The following is a 23488-nucleotide window of genomic DNA, read 5'->3' on the forward strand; positions in this document are numbered from 1 at the left end:
TGTGACCAGACTGGATACACAGACGCCATTCCGTATACTACAGGTCTGGCTACTGTAACCAACACTCCCTACTCTGGACGAAACACCGCCTGCGAATAATAGTTAACAATATACATTATACATCAAAGCCATATTCTCTCCTGTCTGTTCTCTTTTAATTTTGATTTTTGGTTCCAACATTATATATAACAATATGTAAGGTTCTAAGCTGAATGCCTTTGCTCACCAAACAAGTAAGAAGAACCCCTTTTCTAAAGCTTCGCCCTTGCTACCCGTCATCGTTGTCCCCTTCGCCCCCTTTCATCGCACAATTTAGCACCATGTTTTTTGTGCCGTTGTTTTGGTGCGAGCGTTACGCTAGGGTGTAACTTTGATTTGTGACTAACAATATCCCACTCCGACATGCTTCTGTAGGGTAAAGTTGTCCAGCGGAAACCTTCAGGCGGGTCTGACTGACTGAGCCCTAACGGAAACAGACCGCGCTGTAGGGGCGCGGCCAGGTACAACACGATCGCTGAGGTTCAGAGCTACTACCCGCTTAACGCAGCTCTAGGGGCGCGGCGAGTGATGATTAATATCTGCAGGCTGACGGGAAAGCGTCATCGTCCACCATAACTCAGCGTTGTGTTTACACGTCAATCCAACATCCTCACGGACCGATTTATACCCAATATTCCTGAATGGGTGGGACGTCGCCGGGTATATAAAGTCCCAGTCCCTCCCCACGGAAACACAGCATCCCAGTCTGCCCGTGGTATATTGTGTTTAAGTCGGGCTCGTTCACAAAAGGACGCAGTACATGCGAGAACTTCATCACGTGCAGGTCGTTCTCACATCCCATCATGCATCTGGCGTTCGCAATTGTCGTCACTGCGGTTCTCTCCACAGCCTCTGCCAAGGTAGGAAAGGTCTTTTACTTCAACAGATCACTTTAAACCGTTTGTTGTGGGGATAGCTACATAGCAGATATTCTAAATACAAGGCGCCTATATTCATGTATTGTTAGACTCTACTGCAATAGTTTGCCATTTAAGAGTTGTCATTAGATTGCCACATATCTTTTCTAAATCAAAAGTATATGTTTAGGTTTTAAAACAATTTAATGTTCATACCTATTACAACAAAACCAAACGATTGTGCGTGTATTTAACTGGTCTCGGGAACAGAAACAACGTGGACTGACGTCTTCCACGTTACTGACGGTGTTGTGAGCGACGCGCCTGCTGTAACTAAACATTCCCTAGTTTGCCACTATGTAGAAACATGCCCGCTGTTGTCGCCTCACTCCCCTCAACACGGCCACACTGACAAGCTTGTTTTACATAACAACTTGCCCCAAAGATCGGTAGTTCTATTTCGTCTTGCACAATGTCGATTGACTTCGTCATACAGCGCTACATACTTGATACGGCATTAATATCATAATCATAATCATAATCATAATACTTTATTACCTGTTCAGGTATTTAAATTCATCGCAAAGCATGATAATATCAATTTTAAGACAAAAAAGCACGCGTATTCATCACACATTTCAGGAACATTCACAGGATACGTACCGTGAGGAATATTTAAGTTACAGAATGCATAATTGAGCGTCCACATAATAGATGATGAGATGTAATTTGCGGACGTTAAAATACAAAACAATTGAGAGTTAAATAACATTTGAGATAATAAATGAGTTTAAGAATTCCTGGGCAACATAAACATTTACCTCTGGACAGTAACTTAAAATGTGGACAAAGGAAGATACTATTTGGATCAGACCAGTTAAATAACCAGTTCTAACATGCTGCCGCCGAGCTGAACACATGGGAGTCTGTCGGGAGAAATACAATAAAATAATAGATTTGAAACCCCTGTTCTACAGCCAAACACCCAGGACACGCAATGTTCGTTATATCTACATAAATATTGTAAACATAGATTGAATGTTTCAATAACACAGGGATAAAATTGTTTAAAATGTTTAAGTCTGGATACAGTTACAATATTATGGTCAGGCATTCTGGTATATGGCCTGAAAATATTGAAGATTGATATTTATAATTAAAGTTAAATCGCTTAAAATTAATAAAAACCTTCAATATTTCTATCACATTTTTAATAATAGATATAGTAATGAATTTATTTATTCAACAAATATTTATGATTATTAAAATAATAAAACTATTGTTTAAAATCGTTAATAATAAATGCAATACTTAATAGTTTCTCTAAAATAGTTTTCGATGAAAATAATAATTATATGAATGTCCAACGATCAATAATCCTAAAATATGATAATGTAAAATTTCTGCAAGATAAGACAGTTGGTTGTTAACTGTTTGATTGGCATTCTAGAAGTTGGTGAGTAAGAAAACGTACAACTTAATGGATTACTACTTTGGGTTATTGGCATATTGCGACGTTTCGATGTAGCTTCTAACACCGTCTCCAGCTTGATAACGGTATAAGAATCGACATCGAAAACGTCATAATGGGCTAATTGCCCAATAACCCAATGTTATAATCCACAAAATCCACAAAATTGTACGTTTTCTTACCTAATAAGGTTGATGTTTCACTTAAAGGTTGATAGGTGATAATGAATGCAATAAAATAGTTTAAAATAATTTAGGATAAAAATATTATTTATGTTGATGTTTAACGATCGATAACAGTAAATATGATAATTAAAATGGATGATAAGGTTGATGTCGCACCTGAAGGTTGATGTCGCACGTGAAGGTTGATGTCGCACGTGAAGGTTGATGTCGCACGTGAAGGTTGATGTCACACGTGCAGGTTGATGTCGCACCTGAAGGTTGATGTCGCACGTGAAGGTTGATGTCGCACGTGAAGGTTGATGTCACACGTGAAGGTTGATCTAAGCATGGTTCACGTTCATGGAACACTCAAGTCCCAGCTGTTGTCGTGGAACTGTCGTCACGTGGTCGGGCGGAGATGGCTGAGAGATCCAGCTGAGCTCCGTCTCCTTCTTCCGTCACTGGCTGATTGCAGAATACACTTCCCCACGAGTACAGCAAATACAGCTCCATGTGTCCAGCTGAGCACAGTCTCCTTCTTCCGTCACTGGCTGATTGCAGAATACACTTCCCCACGAGTACAGCAAATACAGCTCCATGTGTCCAGCTGAGCACAGTCTCCTTCTTCCGTCACTGGCTGATTACAGAATACACTTCCCCACGAGTACAGCAAATACAGCTCCATGTATTAATATTGCTCTTTCCTTCACAATTGTTTCCATTGTGCAGGTTACATTGTAATATTTACAAGGTAAACAGCCACTTCGCTGTCACATCTCGCAATAACATCTGATGTCCCGTTACTGCCTGACCAGGAATTTTGTATTGTATTTATTCTCCAAACAAAGTGGTGGATCATGAAATATATATGTTACAACCTGTCGTCATAGGAAAGATCGGCTTTGAAAAAAACCAGCTAGAGATTTCGAAATAAAAACCTAAAGCCTCAAAACATTGCAATTCCTCCGTGAACTTGGGTAGGGGGTGATTCTTGATTTTAACACCAGTGAAAAGTCGTCAGATCGTTGTGAGCCGTATTGACTTTCATTATCCAAGGTAAGTTCCCCACTTTGCTTTAATGCGATATCTGTGACCAGATTAGGAATACGTCTACAACATGATGAACACCTGAGGGTTATGACTTAAAAACTGGTAGAGGCCAGCGAGAGGTAGTTAATATGTTCCAAGTGTCGCGGTCTGTGAGTTGCAGACTTTGGGACAGATTCCTGCAGACACAAAATATTAATGATTGGCCCCGCACAGGGCACCCTAGGTCAACGACACAACTACAGAATTGATTAATCACAAACCAGGCTTTAAGACATGAAGCCCAAAATACCCATCAAATTCACTTGCGACAGTCCGCCGGAGATCTGCATTCTCGGCGACCAGGTGTTGTAACACCGTTAGCAAATCGACACATTCCAGACAGATGCCAATGGTATATAGAGCGTAGACACTTGAGGAATCGCCGATGGTCTCGTGCAATGGGTTCAGAAGAGTCCAGATTCACTGTGGACTTTCTGGATTTAAGAACGTCATGCGAATGTTAACACAAGGCAACATGACAGATTTCGGGGCGGGATCACTATGACTGCCAGAACGCCGCTGCATATTGTCAATGGAAACGACACTGTGCAGCACTACCGAGACAACAAACTAGTGCCAATAGTCGTCTGTTTGCGTGTCGTGCTGGTTCACATTTTGACTTTGTGAACGCTCGTGCCCACTGTGCACGTGTAGTAACTGACCACCTCCAGCAGGAAACCATGACCAGCATGAGATGACCAGCCGTGAGTCCTGACCTTTCCCCCACAGAGAACGTCTGGGACATGATCGGGAGACGTGTCCGCCGCCGTCAAGGACCACTCCTACCTTAGCCAACCTGGGCCTGGCGCTACATCGGGTAGGACATGACTCCCTCAAGTTGCCAGTGGGAGATTGATTCGGACCATGCCACGCCCTATAGACGAATGTTTAACCAATCGTGGGGCATGCCCAATTATTATCAAGCGTTCGTAATTGTACAACACACTCCTTGTGTCTTCCTTGGTTGTCTCTGCCTTACAGTACACCGCCAACATGTTCTGCCTTACAATACACCGCCAACATGTTCTGCCTTACAATACACCGCCAACATGTTCTGCCTTACAATACACCGCCAACATGTTCTGCCTTACAATACACTGCCAACATGTTCTGCCTTACAATACACCGCCAACATGTTCTACCTTACACCTCGTCCTTCCTGTTCCGTAATCAACCATTATCATCAACGATTCCTCTTTATATATCTGTAACCATCAGTTGTTCCCCTACTTATTTTGGAGAGTATGTTTTTTCCATACTCATTTTGTATCAATTCTATTTTAAAGGTGCGCGTTTAATAACGAAATACACTGACACATATTACATGATTAAGTTTCTAATACACATAAACACGAGTAGTTATATCGTGACCTCTATTGCTTGAAGGGCCCAAACAAACAACGTTGTTGTTCACTATCTACATGGAGTGAAGGCACTCGGTCCACGCGCGCCGCGCCTTAAACACCCAGCAGTGACAGATCGGCCGTACTCGTCCCTGGTACTGTATACCTGACAAGACAAGTTTGTTTGTTTGTTTGTTTGGTTGGTTGGTTGTTGTTTGACGCCGCACTCAGCAATATTCCAGCCATATGACGGCGGTCTGTAAATTATCGCGTCTGGTCCAGACAATCCAGCGATTGACATCACAAGCATCGATCTACGTAATTGGGATACGATGAAGTGCATCAACCAAGTCAGTGAGCTTTACCATCCGTACCCGTAAATCAATAATTTCCCCAGGTTTGTAACATCAGGGACATATAAGCGGGTAAATATAAATAATTTGGTTGTCGTTATTTAATAGAAGATTGTGAGCTACATTCTGTCTCCACTAATGAGCAACACAACGCAACACAACACATCATTCCCTCACAGACATGTACAAGTACCAGATGACATGAGACAATGTAAATGTAATTATATTTGCGATCCAAAAGTGACTAGAACTCGCACGGCCTTTGATACACGGGTGGCACAGTCATGTAAGGCGACGCAAATCGCCGTGCAAAGTTTCCTCCCTTAGACGTGTCGGCAATATTCGATCATGGGTTCGAACCCTAATTCGATGGTTTATGCTGTAGGTTTCACTGTCCCAGATGTAACTGAATAATCTTATGTAGCTGATTCAAACCACGAATAAGAAACACAAACACGTACACACGCACACACGCACACACGCACACACGCACACACACGCTTAGTTAAACCTGTCACCAGTATACAATGGGTATCGGATAGTCCAGGTGTTCGCCTGCGCCAGGTTCAGCCAGTTAGCGCAAGGAACTGCCAGACAGGTATTTCACTCACTCACTCACTCACTCACGCCACTCAACTGACTTTCAATTATTCGATTATCCAGTGTGGCATCCATACACTGAGCACGTGTGTTGCCACCGAGTCATCTTGGGGTGACGTCACTCCCATCTCAATAATCTCCCCCTGTTGGGGTGGAGGGTCGTGTTGGCGTTGTGTCAAGACCAAGCTTTGTAAGAGAGTGCTTCCCAGGTATTTATGATAACAAAACTGGACACATCATACAATGGATAATCGAGTACAGAATGTTAATTGGGTGGTCACGTGACCCGTGCCGTCAATTCAGCCAATAAATTAGTTAATATGGTCCATCATCCGCCTATCTGACGGAGTGATGTCCGCCATTAGACAAGTCGGCGTCAGCAGAGGGACGTCGGACAGCGCTTATTAGTCTGCGGCGAGGTTCATAAACAACAGCATACAATAGGTGACCAACCAAGCGCCTGTCCTGTAAACTAGCGGCGTTTTTATCATAGCTGAGTATAACCGTGTGAGATGGCGGCTCGTTATCAAGTACACTTGTCCAGTGTAATGTCAGTGATGGTTTATTTGTTAAGTGTATTGTAGGTTATTGTTAATGTGTCAAGTATATTGTCAGTGATGGTGTCTACATCAAAAGTATTGTCAGTGATGGTTTCTACATCAAGTGTTTTGTCTGTGATTGCTTCTACATCAAGTATATTGTCAGTGATGGTTTATATGTAGTAGTATGTAATTATGTACATATCATCAAGTGTATTTTAAGGTCACCTCTTATTTTAATAACTAAGTTTTAGTCTACCCTCCAATCTAACCTGCTTCACTAATACAATAGCACAGTCACCCTTGCGCTTGCCTTCTGTATTGTTTCTCTGGTCTCTATTGTCTAGCCCCAGCCCCTTACTTTGAGTGACAGGGTGCATTATGGGACTGGTCAGTTTGAATTTACACTTGTATTTGACTATGTATGGAGCCAAGTCCTCAGTTCATTGCTGAAATAATTCAGCCTAACTACATTTACCTGAATACGATGACTGATATGATATATATTTATCACACCTAACAAAATAAGCACTATTAAAAGACGTAAAGAAACCATACATATGCACCTTAGCGAACACTTCAAAGCACTAAATAAGAACACATACATATACAGTTCAAACAAACTAACCTGTGACAGTTGACTGAATTATTTCAGCGATGAACTGAGAACTTGTCTGGTTTCTACATCACGTGTATTGTCAGTGATGGTTTCTACATCACGTGTATTGTCAGTGATGGTGTCTACATCAAGTGTATTGTCAGTGATGGTGTCTACATCAAGTGTATTGTCAGTGATGGTTTCCACATCAAGTGTTTTGTCAGTGATGGTGTCTACATCAAGTGTTTTGTCAGTGATGGTGTCTATATCAAGTAAATTGTCAGTGATGGTGTCTACATCAAGTGTATTGTCAGTGATGGTTTCAACATCAAGTGAAAGGAGAAACACATTGCACGCATCTGCAGACATGTGAAATTTGGAGAAACAAATTGCACGCATCTATAGACATGTGAAATTAGAAGAAACAAATTGCACGCATCTACAGACATGTGAAATTAGGAGAAACACATTGCACGCATCTACAGACATGTGAAATTAGGAGAAACAACTTGCACGCATCTACAGACATGTGAAATTAGAAGAAACACATTGCACGCATCTACAGACATGTGAAATTAGGAGAAACACATTGCACGCATCTACAGACATGTGAAATTAGGAGAAACACATTGCACGCATCTACAGACATGTGAAATTAGGAGAAATACATTGCACGCATCTACAGACATGTGAAATTAGAAGAAACAAATTGCACGCATCTACAGACATGTGAAATTAGGAGAAACACATAGCACGCATCTACAGACATGTGAAATTAGGAGAAACAAATTGCACGCATCTAGACATGTGAATTTAGGAGAAACACATTGCACGCATCTACAGACATGTGAAATTAGGAGAAACACATAGCACGCATCTACAGACATGTGAAATTAGGAGAAACACATTGCACGCATCTACAGACATGTGAAATTAGAAGAAACACATTGCACGCATCTACAGACATGTGAAATTAGGAGAAACAACTTGCACGCATCTACAGACATGTGAAATTAGAAGAAACACATTGCACGCATCTACAGACATGTGAAATTAGGAGAAACACATTGCACGCATCTACAGACATGTGAAATTAGGAGAAACACATTGCACGCATCTACAGACATGTGAAATTAGGAGAAATACATTGCACGCATCTACAGACATGTGAAATTAGAAGAAACAAATTGCACGCATCTACAGACATGTGAAATTAGGAGAAACACATAGCACGCATCTACAGACATGTGAAATTAGGAGAAACAAATTGCACGCATCTAGACATGTGAATTTAGGAGAAACACATTGCACGCATCTACAGACATGTGAAATTAGGAGAAACACATAGCACGCATCTACAGACATGTGAAATTAGGAGAAACACATTGCACGCATCTACAGACATGTGAAATTAGAAGAAACACATTGCACGCATCTACAGACATGTGAAATTAGAAGAAACAAATTGCACGCATTTACTCAGACATGTGAATTTAGGAGCAACACATTGCACGCATTTACTCAGACATGTGAAATTAAGAGAAACACATTGCACGCATTTACTCAGACATGTGAAATTAAGAGAAACAAATTGCACGCATTTACTCAGACATGTGAAATTAGGAGAAACACATTGCACGCATCTGCACACATGTGAAATTAGGAGAAACACATTGCACGCATCTACAGACATGTGAAATTAGGAGAAACACATTGCACGCATCTACAGACATGTGAAATTAGGAGAAACACATTGCACGCATCTACTCAGACATGTGAATTAGGAGAAACACATTGCACGCATTTACTCAGACATGTGAATTAGGAGAAACACATTGCACGCATTTACTCAGACAAATCAAAATTGAACAAAATGTAAACGAAACTATGGTACAGAAACTAAATCTAATTCACAGTGAATGTTGTTTGCATTTGATTTTGTTTAGCGAATCATATCGCTTGGCCGCCGACACATGTTTCTCTCAAGTACCAGACATAGACGTTATACTACTTAAAAGAAGTTAAGGAGTACCCTATGTTAGTTATCTGTCATGTCATGGAAGTTCAAACAGCCGTATCAAACGGGTAACAGGTTATGACAACTGAATGCGGCGATATAAAAACTCACTGATAAAATGTTTCCACTCCAACACGCCTACCAACTTTTCTGGCATGCATCTTGCTGGGTTTTTTTTTAAATTATCTATTTTTCCTACTGTATATATCATGGGTTAGGATAAGGGTTAGGTTACATATACTGTATATATCAAGTAAGTCTTCTTTTCCAGTTCCATGAATCTTTGACAACAGAAGATCTCAAACATTACTTTGGAACAGACGCAAAGAACAATGGTGGGTACTTGTGTAGTCCAGGAACAATGGTGGGTACTTGTGTAGTCCAGGGACAATGGTGGGTGCTTGTGTACTCCAGGGACAATGGTGGGTACTTGTGTAGTCAAGGGACAATGGTGGGTACTTGTGTAGTCCAGGGACAATGGTGGGTACTTGTGTAGTCCAGTGACAATGGTGGGTACTTGTGTAGTCCAGGAACAATGGTGGGTACTTGTGTAGTCCAGGGACAATGGTGGGTACTTGTGTAGTCCAGGGACAATGGTGGGTACTTGTGTAGTCCAGGAACAATGGCGGGTACTTGTGTAGTCAAGGGACAATGGCGGGTACTTGTGTAGTCAAGGGACAATAGTTGGTACTTGTGTAGTCCAGGGACAATGGTGGGTACTTGTGTAGTCCAGGAACAATGGCGGGTACTTGTGTAGTCCAGGAACAATGGTGGGTACTTGTGTAGTCCAGGAACAATGGTGGGTACTTGTGTACTCCAGGAACAATGGTGGGTACTTGTGTAGTCAAGGGACAATGGCGGGTACTTGTATAGTCCAGGAACAATGGAGGGTACTTGTGTAGTCCAGGAACAATGGTGGGTACTTGTGTAGTCCGGGAACAATGGTGGGTACTTGTGTAGTCCAGGAACAATGGCGGGTACTTGTGTAGTCAAGGAACAATGGCGGGTACTTGTGTACTCCAGGAACAATGGTGGGTACTTGTGTAGTCAAGGGACAATTGTGGGTATTTGTGTACTCCAGGAACAATGGCGGGTACTTGTGTAGTCCAGGAACAATGGTGGGTACTTGTGTAGTCCAGGAACAATGGCGGGTACTTGTGTAGTCAAGGGACAATGGTGGGTACTTGTGTACTCCAGGAACAATGGCGGGTACTTGTGTAGTCCAGGAACAATGGCGGGTACTTGTGTACTCCAGGAACAATGGGGGGTACTTGTGTAGTCCAGGGACAATGGTGGGTACTTGTGTACTCCAGGGACAATGGCGGGTACTTGTGTAGTCCAGGAACAATGGTGGGTACTTGTGTACTCCAGGGACAATGGTGGGTACTTGTGTAGTCCAGGGACAATGGTGGGTACTTGTGTAGTCCAGGGACAATGGTGGGTACTTGTGTAGTCAAGGGACAATGGAGGGTACTTGTGTAGTCCAGGAACAATGGCGGGTACTTGTGTAGTCCAGGGACAATGGTGGGTACTTGTGTACTCCAGGGACAATGGCGGGTACTTGTGTAGTCCAGGAACAATGGTGGGTACTTGTGTACTCCAGGGACAATGGTGGGTACTTGTGTAGTCCAGGAACAATGGCGGGTACTTGTGTAGTCCAGGAACAATGGTGGGTACTTGTGTACTCCAGGGACAATGGGGGGTACTTGTGTAGTCCAGGAACAATGGTGGGTACTTGTGTACTCCAGGGACAATGGAGGGTACTTGTGTAGTCAAGGGACAATGGTGGGTACTTGTGTACTCCAGGAACAATGGTGGGTACTTGTGTAGTCCAGGAACAATGGCGGGTACTTGTGTAGTCAAGGGACAATAGTGGGTATTTGTGTACTCCAGGGACAATGGTGGGTACTTGTGTAGTCAAGGGACAATGGTGGGTATTTGTGTAGTCCAGGAACAATGGTGGGTACTTGTGTAGTCCAGGGACAATGGTGGGTACTTGTGTAGTCCAGGAACAATGGTGGGTACTTGTGTAGTCCAGGAACAATGGCGGGTACTTGTGTAGTCAAGGGACAATGGCGGGTACTTGTGTAGTCAAGGGACAATGGCGGGTACTTGTGTAGTCAAGGGACAATAGTTGGTACTTGTGTAGTCAAGGGACAATGGTGGGTATTTGTGTACTCCAGGAACAGTGGAGGGTACTTGTGTAGTCAAGGGACAATGGTGGGTATTTGTGTAGTCCAGGAACAATGGTGGGTACTTGTGTAGTCAAGGGACAATGGTGGGTATTTGTGTAGTCCAGGAACAATGGTGGGTACTTGTGTAGTCAAGGGACAATGGTGGGTACTTGTGTAGTCAAGGGACAATGGTGGGTACTTGTGTAGTCCAGGGACAATGGTGGGTACTTGTGTACTCCAGGAACAATGGCGGGTACTTGTGTAGTCAAGGGACAATGGTGGGTATTTGTGTAGTCCAGGAACAATGGCGGGTACTTGTGTAGTCAAGGGACAATGGTGGGTACTTGTGTAGTCCAGGAACAGTGGAGGGTACTTGTGTAGTCCAGGGACAATGGTGGGTATTTGTGTAGTCCAGGAACAATGGTGGGTACTTGTGTAGTCAAGGGACAATGGTGGGTATTTGTGTAGTCCAGGAACAATGGTGGGTACTTGTGTAGTCAAGGGACAATGGTGGGTACTTGTGTACTCCAGGAACAATGGTGGGTACTTGTGTAGTCAAGGGACAATGGTGGGTACTTGTGTAGTCCAGGAACAATGGAGGGTACTTGTGTAGTCCAGGGACAATGGTGGGTACTTGTGTAGTCCAGGAACAATGGCGGGTACTTGTGTAGTCAAGGGACAATAGTGGGTATTTGAGTAGTCAAGGGATAATTTTATCTGACATAAAACACGTCAAATAATATCCATTATGTGCGGAGTTATTCTCAGATACGTTCTGTGACTATATGGCGACATGTTGCTGAACAAACTCCACACACGAGTCACGTTGTTGTTGCAGTCCCGGAGTACGAGATCGTCCACCCCGCACCCGTGACCGGAAGTCGTCATGCAAGGAAAAATGCAATCCCCCCACCCCCACTCAAGTACCGCCTGAAGGGTCGGATCCCCCCACCCCCACTCAAGTACCGCCTGAAGGCCTTGGGGGAGGACTATGACCTTCACCTTGAACACAATCAACACCTGGTGGCGCCAGGTAATATAACTCTCTAATTCAACGTGACCAATATAAAGGCTTTTCCTTGGGCCATGCAGTTATATAATGGGAATTCTCAGATTGTATAAGACCTTCGATTCCAGGGAGATCGTAATAACAAACTGCAGTTCGCTGTATGTTTAAGTTAGGAATGCTTACCACTGATGCCACGTTTCCATGGTGACGGGTTGCAGGGTGCCTGGTGACGACGGAGGGTGGGGATCTGGAAACTGTACCGTGCCCGAGGGGGGATTGTTTCTACCACGGCCACTCAGCATCCCACAACGACTCAACAGCAGCACTCAGCACGTGCAATGGTCTGGTAGGTCAACCATGTGATCACGTGGAGCAACGTAAAATCTCGTGACATTATACATCAACGTCTCTTATCGTTATTCTTATGATGAGTCAGAAAAAACAGTGACCCATCACAGTGAGTGAGTGAGTGAGTGAGTGAGTGACATCAGATGCGACACAGTTCCCTCATCCGTCCGTTTTCATTACCACAGCATGGCATCATCAGCACCCCGTCTCATCAGCTGATGATTCATCCAATCAGAGACCAGCATCTGTCGCTAACCACGCCCCCCGGATACCCCGCCCCAACCCGCCCACACATCGCATACAGGGTACCCCTAAGGAAGAAGAGAAGCAGTGGGTTGCAAGGTGGGTATTGAGGGGTGTCGGGGAACAATTGGGGTATATTGACATGCGTCAACCCAATCAGCGAGCTTCACCACCCGATCCCGTTAGTCGGCTCTTGCGACAAAGATAGTAGCCTTTTACGGCAATCATGGGTTGCTAAGGGGAGGGGCGGGGAGGGGGGGGGGAGGCTCTATGACTAGTACATAGCTGACTACTTCTATGACAAGAGTATGTATGTCTGTTAATGACAAGTGTACATCCGACTATATCTGTGACACGTGTATATCTGATATATATCCAGCTGCTGCCGACGCTCTGGTTAAAGCAGCTCCACGACGCATGCGCAGGCAAGCCGGCAAGCGTTACATCGAGATGCTGATCGTGGCTGACAAGACGATGTACAACTACCACAAGGATGACCTCACCCACTACGTCCTCACCGCTGCCAATGTCGTGAGTCGACGCCGCTGTCAACCAGATTGTGTCGTTATAGGCGCCATGTCATCCTTTTGTCAATAAGTTCTGCCATCATTTCTCGTTCATGTAGATAATATTGACAGGCTATCATTTTATCAATTCTCGACGTCACATATGACGACATTGACATTTCTGTTATTCCTTTTCAATTGGTAAAGTAGGCCAGGACGCGGTGTCAGTAAGAACATCACCATGTATATTCCCCCTGTGGGCGTTTCAGGCCGCCACCCGTTTCCTGGATCCCAGCCTCGGTGTGAAGCTGTACCTGACTATCCTCAAGGTGAAGATTCTCAAGTCCGACCAGGTAACGCCAGGCACTATACATGTTCTCTCTATAACACCAGGCGTAGAATCTCAAGGATAGCGTCAGACACTGTACATGTTCTCTCTATAACACCATCCGTAGAATCTCAAGACTAGCGTCAGACACTGTAATGTTCTCGCTATAACACCAGGCGTAGCATTTCAAGGATAGCGTCAGACACTACAGCATGTTCTCGCTATAACATGAGCTGTAAAATCTCAAGGAAAGCGTCAGAAACTACAACGTGTTCTTGCTATAACACCAGGCGTAGAATCTCAAGGAAAGCGTCAGACACTTCAACGTTTTCTTGCTATAACACCAGGCGTAGAATCTCAAGGATAGCGTTAGACACAGTACATGTTCTCTTTAACCCAAGACGTAGAATCTCAAGGATACCGTTAGACACTGTACATGTTCTCTATAACCCAAGACGTAGAATCTCAAGGGAAGCGTCAGACACTTCAACATGTTCTCGCTATAACACCATCCGTAGAATCTAAAGGGAAGCGTCAGACACTACAACATGTTCTCGCTATAACACCATCCGTAGAATCTCAAGGGAAGCATAAGACACTGTACATGTTCTCGCTATAACACCAGGCGTCGAATCTCGAGGGAAGTGTCAGACACTGTACATGTTCTCGCTATAACACCATCCGTAGAATCTCAACGGAAGCGTCAGGCACTGTACATGTTCTCGCTATAACATCATCCATAGAATGTCAAGACTAGCGTCAGACACTGTAATGTTCTCGCTATAACGCCAGGCATAGAATCTCAAGGGAAGCGTCAGACACTGTACATGATCTCGCTGTAACACCAGGCAAAGAATCTCAACGGAAGCGTCAGACACTGTACATGTTCTCGCTTTAACACCATCCGTAGAATCTCAAGGGAAGCATAAGACACTGTACATGTTCTCGCTATAACGGCAGGCATAGAATCTCAACGGAAGCGTCGGACACTGTACATGTTCTCGCTATAACGGCAGGCATAGAATCTCAAGGGAAGCGTCAGACACTGTACATGTTCTCGCTATAACACTATCCGTAGAATCTCAAGGATAGCGTCAGGCACTGTACATGTTCTCGCTATAACACCAGGCGTAGAATCTCAAGGAAAGCGTCAGACACAACAACGTGTTCTCGCTATAACACCAGGCGTAGAATCTCAAGGAAAGCGTTAGACACAGTACATGTTCTCTATAACACAAAACGTAAAATCTCAAGGATAGCGTTAGACACTGTACATGTTCTCGCTATAACGCCAGGCATAGAATCTCAAGGGAAGCGTCAGACATTGTACATGATCTCGTTATAATACCAGGCAAAGAATCTTAAAGGAAGCGTCAGACGCTGTACATGTTCTCGCTATAACACCATCCGTAGAATCTCAAGGGAAGCGTCAGACACTACAAAGTGTTCTCGCTATAACACCAGGCGAAGAATCTCAAGGATAGCGTCAGATTCTGCAACGCCTCCATCTCACAATAGATGAATAAAATAACATCAGCCATTGCTTCACCTCCGTGAGTGACCTGTGTAGACACTCGCCTATCAAGGCTCTGTCAGGCCCTCTATCGGCGGGTTGGTCCAACAACGTTATGACGTTTCTACAAGGGAGATTACTCTACGGCAGTCAGTCATGGCGGCTGTTCCTATACACTGACCCCATGCTGGGAGTTATGTGTAGATCCCACTTATCAAATATTCACCAAATACTCACCATCGTGCTCACCTTGACCTTTCGATTCTACCAATTCTACCTGACCCCCATACCTGCACTAGATGCCCTTTGCACTGATTAGATTAGTCTTACAGTTAACGTTGTTGTGGGTGCAGGCGGGCCTGAGTATCGTCCCTGACGCCGAGAAGACTCTCCAGAGCTTCTGTTCGTGGCAGGAGCCCCTCAACGCACGCGGAGACGACAACCCGGCACACTGGGACACAGCCAGTCTAATGACCAGGTACGTCTTCGACCTTCACGAACCGGCCAACTGTCTCCTGTATTGTATTATGGAGATCCCGATATGAAGCAAAGTGACTTTTTGAATTTCCAGCCGACTGTGTGAAAGAAAGTGTTAATTGTATTAAAGCAACGGAATAATTCGTAGATACGTAAAACTATACTACATGCCTTCTCAGGGGCAGTCGGGTAGCCTGGTGGTTCGCTCGCTACGCCGAAGACCCGGGTTCGATTCCCCCCATGTGTACAATGTCTAAAGCCCATTTCTGGGTCTCCCGCCGCCATACTCCTGGAATATTGCTAAAAGCGGCGAAAAACAATACTCACTCACTCAAGTATCGTAAGGCAACACAGTTTTTGTCGCTGTAACAGTGACATCTTGCCGAGGCGACGTTAAGCATAACCTCACGCATCATCCATCACGGTTCTGGGTGACCTTTGTGACCTCTGTGACCTTTGCTACAGGGTTGACATTATCTACCTGGGGTCAGAGTCCGACACAGGGCTGGCGACCTTGGAGGGAATGTGTGGCAATAACAAGCGGTGCTCCGTCGTGGAGGATGATGGCCTTGACCTTGGCTTGACCTTGGCCCATGAAACAGGACACACGTAAGTATTTCATTGTTAGATGAAGAATAGTTCCTACACTGGCAGGTAACACAAACACCAACGCCTCCGTGAGATAGCCGGTTGTGACGGTAACGGATCTTCCTCCACCTTTACTGTAGCCTTGGCTGTAGATGACGTATTCTGTGTGTTGTAGTCTGACATGCACCATGACGTATTCTGTATATTGTAGTCTGACACGCACCTTGACGTACCCTGTATGTTGCAGTCTGGACGTGCACCTTGACTTTTTCTGTATATTGTAGTCTGACATGCACCATGACGTATTCTGTATGTTGTAGCCTGACATGCACCTTGACGTATTATGTATGTTGCAGTGTGACATGCACCATGACGTATTCTGTATGTTGTAGCCTGACATGCACCATGACGTAATCTGTATGTTGTAGCCTGAGCATGCACCATGACGTATTCTGTATGTTGTAGCCTGAGCATGCACCATGACGTATTCTGTATGTTGTAGCCTGAGCATGCACCATGACGTATTCTGTATGTTGTAGCCTGAGCATGCACCATGACGGTGAGGGTAATGCCTGCGCCGACAAGAAGAACATCATGTCGTCGGGCGGGGGTGGAGGGGCTACCGCCTTCAAGTGGTCGTCATGCAGTGCAGACTACGTCAACAAGTTTCTCAGGTAACACACGCCTGTCTGTTGGCTGCATGCATGTGTCCAGGACTACAACAGTCGATTCCAGTCGGGTTTCTTCATGTACTTTGACTGTTGATGGTCACGCCATTGTATGAATGTATTCTAGTTCTCACAGGTCACATATTCATCGCACAACAGCTGTGGTAGGGGAAAGTGGTTGAATGGGATACATAATCATCTCACAACAGCTGTGGTTGGGGAAAGTGGTTGAATGTGATATATATTCATCTCACAACAGCTGTGGTTTGGGAAAGTGGTTGAATGGGATACATATTCATCTCACAACAGCTGTGGTAGGGGAAAGTGGTTGAATGGGATACATATTTATCTCACAACAGCTGTGGTTTGGGAAAGTGGTTGAATGGGATACATATTCATCTCACAACAGCTGTGGTAGGGGAAAGTGGTTGAATGGGATACATATTCATCTCACAACAGCTGTGGTAGGGGAAAGTGGTTGAATGGGATACATATTCATCTCACAACAGCTGTGGTTGGGGAAACTGTTTGAATGGGATACATATTCATCTCACAACAGCTGTGGTAGGGGAAAGTGGTTGAATGGGATACATATTCATCTCACAACAGCTGTGGTAGGGGAAAGTGGTTGAATGGGATACATATTCATCTCACAACAGCTGTGGTAGGGGAAAGTGGTTGAATGGGATACATATTCATCTCACAACAGCTGTGGTTTGGGAAACTGGTTGAATGGGATACATATTCATCTCACAACAGCTGTGGTAGGGGAAAGTGGTTGAATGGGATACATATTCATCTCACAACAGCTGTGGTTTGGGAAACGGTTGAATGGGATACATATTCATCTCACAACAGCTGTGGTAGGGGAAAGTGGTTGAATGGGATACATATTCATCTCACAACAGCTGTGGTAGGGGAAACTGGTTGAATGGGATACATATTCATCTCACAACAGCTGTGGTAGGGGAAACTGTTTGAATGTGATACATATTCATCTCACAACAGCTGTGGTAGGGGAAAGTGGTTGAATGGGATACATATTCATCTCACAACAGCTGTGGTTGGGGTAAATCGTTGAATGGGTTACATATTCTTCTCACAAGAGCTGTGTTTGGGGAAACTGGCTGAATGATATATATTTTATGTTACAACAGCAGTGGTCAGGGAAACTGTCTGAATGATTCCCCACAAGGTACAACTCTAGCGCTGCCTCAACAACTGCCTGGAGTTATCTACCCTGCTGATGCGCAGTGCGAGTTCTTTGTTGGCGAAGGTTCCACCATTTGTACTGGGACCAGTCTTGTGGGAGTAAGCTACGTAACATACATGTTTGCTTCTTGTGTAACACCGCACTATTCCGACTATGTTGCGGCGGCTGGTAAATGATCGAGTCTGGATCTGACAATCCAGTGATTGATATTATGGACAACGATCAACGTTGTATGAAGTAATATATTTGCATGGTTTGTAGTAATCACCATTAGATCAGTGCTTGTGATTATCTTTGCATGACGTGTGCGTGGATGTTCTTGAAGCTATACTGTTGTTGTTGTTCCATGGTATTCTATATTTGTTTCTGTTTGTGGTCACCAGGGCGACGAGTGTTCGAAACTGGTCTGCTTTGACCCCGGTCTGCCCGGGCAGTGCCGAGGAAGTCAGACCCCGCGCATGGATGGCACGGAATGCGGTAACAGGAAGGTCAGAGGTCATGTACTTTGGGGTTTCTATGGCATTTTAAGGGTAAAGGGGGTGTGGATTGGTGCGTTTGGCAGTCTGTAATGAGGTTGGTGGGCACAATTTAGTGTTTGTTTGTATGTTGTTTAACTCCGCACAGCAATATTCTAGCCATATGACCGCGATCTGTCAATAATCGAACCTGGACCAGACAACCCAGTGATTAATACCATGCGCACCGATCCACGCAATTGGTATACGATAACATACATCTACCAAATCAACGAGCCTAATCACCAGATCCCGTTAATCGCCTCTGGTGACAAGCGTAGTCGCCTTTTACGCCAAGCATGAGTTGCTGAAAATCTATTCGAACCTTATCTTGTGTTAAAGTGACGTCACTGCTGTGCAATGTTTGTCCTAATACATTATCGGGTATAACGATCTCGTGTTTTAGTGGTGTCAGGGCGGACAGTGCGTCGACATCGGCCCCGACGGCCCAGCTCCCCAGGACGGAGGGTGGTCAGCCTACAGCACAGACTGGACACCGTGCTCAAGGTCGTGTGGGGGAGGGGTCAGGTACAAGTCAAGGAAGTGCAACAACCCAAGGTACGTCATCACTCTCAGGGTATCTCACACCACACTGTATTCCTTCACGTTATTCCACCCACGTTATTAGACACCCGAATATAGGACATTACGTTGTTCCACCCTCGGAGAGTTAGACCCCCAAATATAGGACATCACGTTGTTCAACCCTCGGAGAGTTAGACACCCGAATATAGGACATCACGTTGTTCAACCCTCGGAGAGTTAGACACCCGAATATAGGACATCACGTTATTTCACCCTCGAAGAGTTAGACCCCCGAATATAGGACATTACATTGTTCCACCCTCGGAGAGTTAGACCCCCGAATATAAGACATCACGTTGTTCCACCCTCGGGGTGTTAGACCCTCGAATATAGAACATCATGTTATTTCACCCTCGGGGTCTTAAAACACCGAATATAGAACATCATGTTATTTCACCCTCGGGGTGTTAGACCCCCAATATAGGACATCGCGTTGTTCCATCCTCGGGGTGTCTCATACCAAAACTAGCGTTAATATGGAATACCTAACCTGTTATGTGGTCTTAGAGTTATTTCCCCTTAGCTACCAGGATTCCCTGGTGTCAGCCTCGAACTCCCGACCACGCCCCTTTGCCGCACCTGATGCGCCCTTCTCTTCATTCGGAGAGTTACCTCTATTCCCATCCTGCATCTCCCACTCCCATCCTGCATCTCCCACACCCATCCTGCATCTCCCACTCCCGTCCTGCATCTCCCACACCCGTCCTGCATCTCCCACTCCCGTCCTGCATCTCCCACACCCGTCCTGCATCTCCCACACCCGTCCTGCATCTCCCACACCCGTCCTGCATCTCCCACTCCCATCCTGCATCTCCCACACCCGTCCTGCATCTCCCACACCCGTCCTGCATCTCCCACTCCCGTCCTGCATCTCCCACACCCGTCCTGCATCTCCCACTCCCGTCCTGCATCTCCCACTCCCGTCCTGCATCTCCCGCTCCCATCCTGCATCTCCCACACCCGTCCTGCATCTCCCACTCCCATCCTGCATCTCCCACACCCGTCCTGCATCTCCCACACCCGTCCTGCATCTCCCACTCCCATCCTGCATCTCCCACACCCATCCTGCATCTCCCACTCCCGTCCTGCATCTCCCACACCCGTCCTGCATCTCCCACACCCATCCTGCATCTCCCACTCCCGTCCTGCATCTCCCACTCCCGTCCTGCATCTCCCACTCCCGTCCTGCATCTCCCACACCCGTCCTGCATCTCCCACACCCGTCCTGCATCTCCCACTCCCGTCCTGCATCTCCCACTCCCGTCCTGCATCTCCCACTCCCGTCCTGCATCTCCCACTCCCATCCTGCATCTCCCACACCCGTCCTGCATCTCCCACTCCCGTCCTGCATCTCCCACACCCGTCCTGCATCTCCCACTCCCGTCCTGCATCTCCCACTCCCGTCCTGCATCTCCCACTCCCATCCTGCATCTCCCACTCCCATCCTGCATCTCCCACTCCCATCCTGCATCTCCCACACCCGTCCTGCATCTCCCACTCCCGTCCTGCATCTCCCGCTCCCATCCTGCATCTCCCACACCCGTCCTGCATCTCCCACTCCCGTCCTGCATCTCCCACACCCGTCCTGCATCTCCCACTCCCGTCCTGCATCTCCCACACCCGTCCTGCATCTCCCACTCCCGTCCTGCATCTCCCACACCCGTCCTGCATCTCCCACTCCCATCCTGCATCTCCCACTCCCGTCCTGCATCTCCCACTCCCGTCCTGCATCTCCCACTCCCGTCCTGCATCTCCCACACCCATCCTGCATCTCCCACTCCCGTCCTGCATTTCCCACACCCGTCCTGCATCTCCCACACCCGTCCTGCATCTCCCACTCCCGTCCTGCATCTCCCACTCCCATCTTGCATCTCCCAGACCCGTCCTGCATCTCCCACTCCCGTCCTGCATCTCCCACTCCCGTCCTCCATCTCCCACACCCGTCCTGCATCTCCCACACCCGTCCTGCATCTCCCACACCCATCCTGCATCTCCCGCTCCCATCCTGCATCTCCCACTCCCATCCTGCATCTCCCAGACCCGTCCTGCATCTCCCACTCCCGTCCTCCATCTCCCACACCCGTCCTGCATCTCCCACTCCCGTCCTGCATCTCCCACACCCATCCTACATCTCCCACTCCCATCCTGCATCTCCCACGCCCGTCCTGCATCTCCTACTCCCATCCTGCATCTCCCACACCCATCCTGCATCTCCTGCTCCCATCCTGCATCTCCCACTCCCATCCTGCATCTCCCACACCCGTCCTGCATCTCCCACTCCCGTCCTGCATCTCCCACTCCCGTCCTGCATCTCCCACTCCCATCTTGCATCTCCCAGACCCGTCCTGCATCTCCCACTCCCGTCCTGCATCTCCCACTCCCGTCCTGCATCTCCCACACCCATCCTGCATCTCCCACTCCCGTCCTGCATCTCCCACACCCGTCCTGCATCTCCCACACCCGTCCTGCATCTCCCACTCCCATCCTGCATCTCCCACACCCGTCCTGCATCTCCCACTCCCGTCCTGCATCTCCCACACCCGTCCTGCATCTCCCACACCCGTCCTGCATCTCCCACGCCCATCCTGCATCTCCCACACCCGTCCTGCATCTCCCACTCCCGTCCTGCATCTCCCACACCCGTCCTGCATCTCCCACTCCCGTCCTGCATCTCCCACTCCCGTCCTGCATCTCCCACACCCATCCTGCATCTCCCACTCCCGTCCTGCATCTCCCACACCCGTCCTGCATCTCCCACTCCCGTCCTGCATCTCCCACACCCGTCCTGCATCTCCCACTCCCATCCTGCATCTCCCACTCCCGTCCTGCATCTCCCACTCCCGTCCTGCATCTCCCACTCCCGTCCTGCATCTCCCACACCCATCCTGCATCTCCCACTCCCGTCCTGCATCTCCCACACCCGTCCTGCATCTCCCACTCCCGTCCTGCATCTCCCACACCCGTCCTGCATCTCCCACACCCGTCCTGCATCTCCCACTCCCGTCCTGCATCTCCCACACCCGTCCTGCATCTCCCACTCCCGTCCTGCATCTCCCACTCCCGTCCTGCATCTCCCACTCCCATCTTGCATCTCCCACACCCGTCCTGCATCTCCCACTCCCGTCCTGCATCTCCCACACCCGTCCTGCATCTCCCACACCCGTCCTGCATCTCCCACACCCGTCCTGCTTCTCCCCCTTTTGTCCTGGTTATCCCTCTCCCATCCTCACTTGTGATGCTGATGTTGCAGACCGCTGTTCGGTGGCAAGACATGCGTGGGGCAAGACACCATGGCCGAGATGTGCAACGTCCACGTGAGTTCATTCAACCTTTCTCACCAGGCGAACGAACGAACGAACGAACTAACGAACGAACGAATTCACAATTTTCATCATCTCTATTTAAATGCAATTAATCGTCGAGATCAAATAACAAAACGACTTTTTTCGAAAACCATTTTGAGCATACACGTAAATCAATCATCACCCAATCATCACCCAATCACCACCCATGGCCAATCACCACCTAATCACCACATGAGGACGATGCTGTGTCTGATGGTTGCTACGGACACGTGGTTACAGCTGAACGCGCTCTAACGCTTCCAGCGGAATCTGCTCAACTCAGTTACAGCTACACGCCATGTTACATGTAACCCAGTCACTGTTGAGTGTGTTCTGACACGGATGACCTCGTGCTGTGCAGGAATGCCCGACGTCCCAGCTGACGTTCAAGAAGGAGCAGTGCTCGGCCACAGACTCGGCCCCCTACAATGGTCAGCTTCATCACTGGATGCCCATGGGGGACACAGGTACGTCACAACGGTAGGCACAGGTACGTCACACAGGTACGTCACACAGACAGACAAAGGTACGTCACAACGGTAGGCACAGGTAATCCACACATGTATGTCACACAGACAGACAAAGGTACGTCACAACGGTAGGCACAGGTACTCCACACAGGTATGTCACACAGACAGACAAAGGTACGTCACAACGGTAGGCACAGGTACGTCACACAGGTACGCCACACAGACAGACAAAGGTACGTCACAACGGTAGACACAGGTACATCACAACGGTAGACACAGGTACGTCACACAGGTAGGTCACACAGACAGACATAGGTACGTCACAACGGTAGATACAGGTAGGTCACACAGACAGACACAGGTATGTCGCAACGGTGGACACAGGTACGTCACACAGACAGACACAGGTATGTCACAACGGTGGACACAGGTACGTC

The 23488-nt window shown here is 47.0% G+C and overlaps 1 protein-coding gene across 1 annotated transcript in view; it reads left to right on the plus strand.

The window, feature by feature from the left end:
• The first annotated feature begins 610 nt into the window (after positions 1-610).
• The window catches only part of LOC139459942 (A disintegrin and metalloproteinase with thrombospondin motifs 16-like), a 43101-nt gene continuing 20223 nt past the window's right edge, over positions 611-23488 (plus strand). Inside the window, exons 1-15 of the mRNA XM_071241678.1 lie at positions 611-899; positions 9342-9405; positions 12083-12277; positions 12472-12599; positions 12787-12943; positions 13224-13375; positions 13620-13703; positions 15545-15669; positions 16134-16277; positions 16796-16930; positions 18082-18235; positions 18521-18625; positions 19059-19210; positions 22488-22551; positions 22943-23048. Of these exons, the coding sequence (XP_071097779.1) occupies positions 843-899; positions 9342-9405; positions 12083-12277; positions 12472-12599; positions 12787-12943; positions 13224-13375; positions 13620-13703; positions 15545-15669; positions 16134-16277; positions 16796-16930; positions 18082-18235; positions 18521-18625; positions 19059-19210; positions 22488-22551; positions 22943-23048 (1822 nt within the window). The 5' untranslated portion in view covers positions 611-842. The remainder of the gene's footprint in view (positions 900-9341; positions 9406-12082; positions 12278-12471; positions 12600-12786; positions 12944-13223; positions 13376-13619; positions 13704-15544; positions 15670-16133; positions 16278-16795; positions 16931-18081; positions 18236-18520; positions 18626-19058; positions 19211-22487; positions 22552-22942; positions 23049-23488) is intronic.

This window comes from Haliotis cracherodii, unplaced genomic scaffold (assembly GCF_022045235.1).
Source record: "Haliotis cracherodii isolate W230 unplaced genomic scaffold, xgHalCrac1.p SCAF_13, whole genome shotgun sequence".
NCBI classification, from domain to species: Eukaryota; Metazoa; Mollusca; class Gastropoda; order Lepetellida; family Haliotidae; genus Haliotis; species Haliotis cracherodii.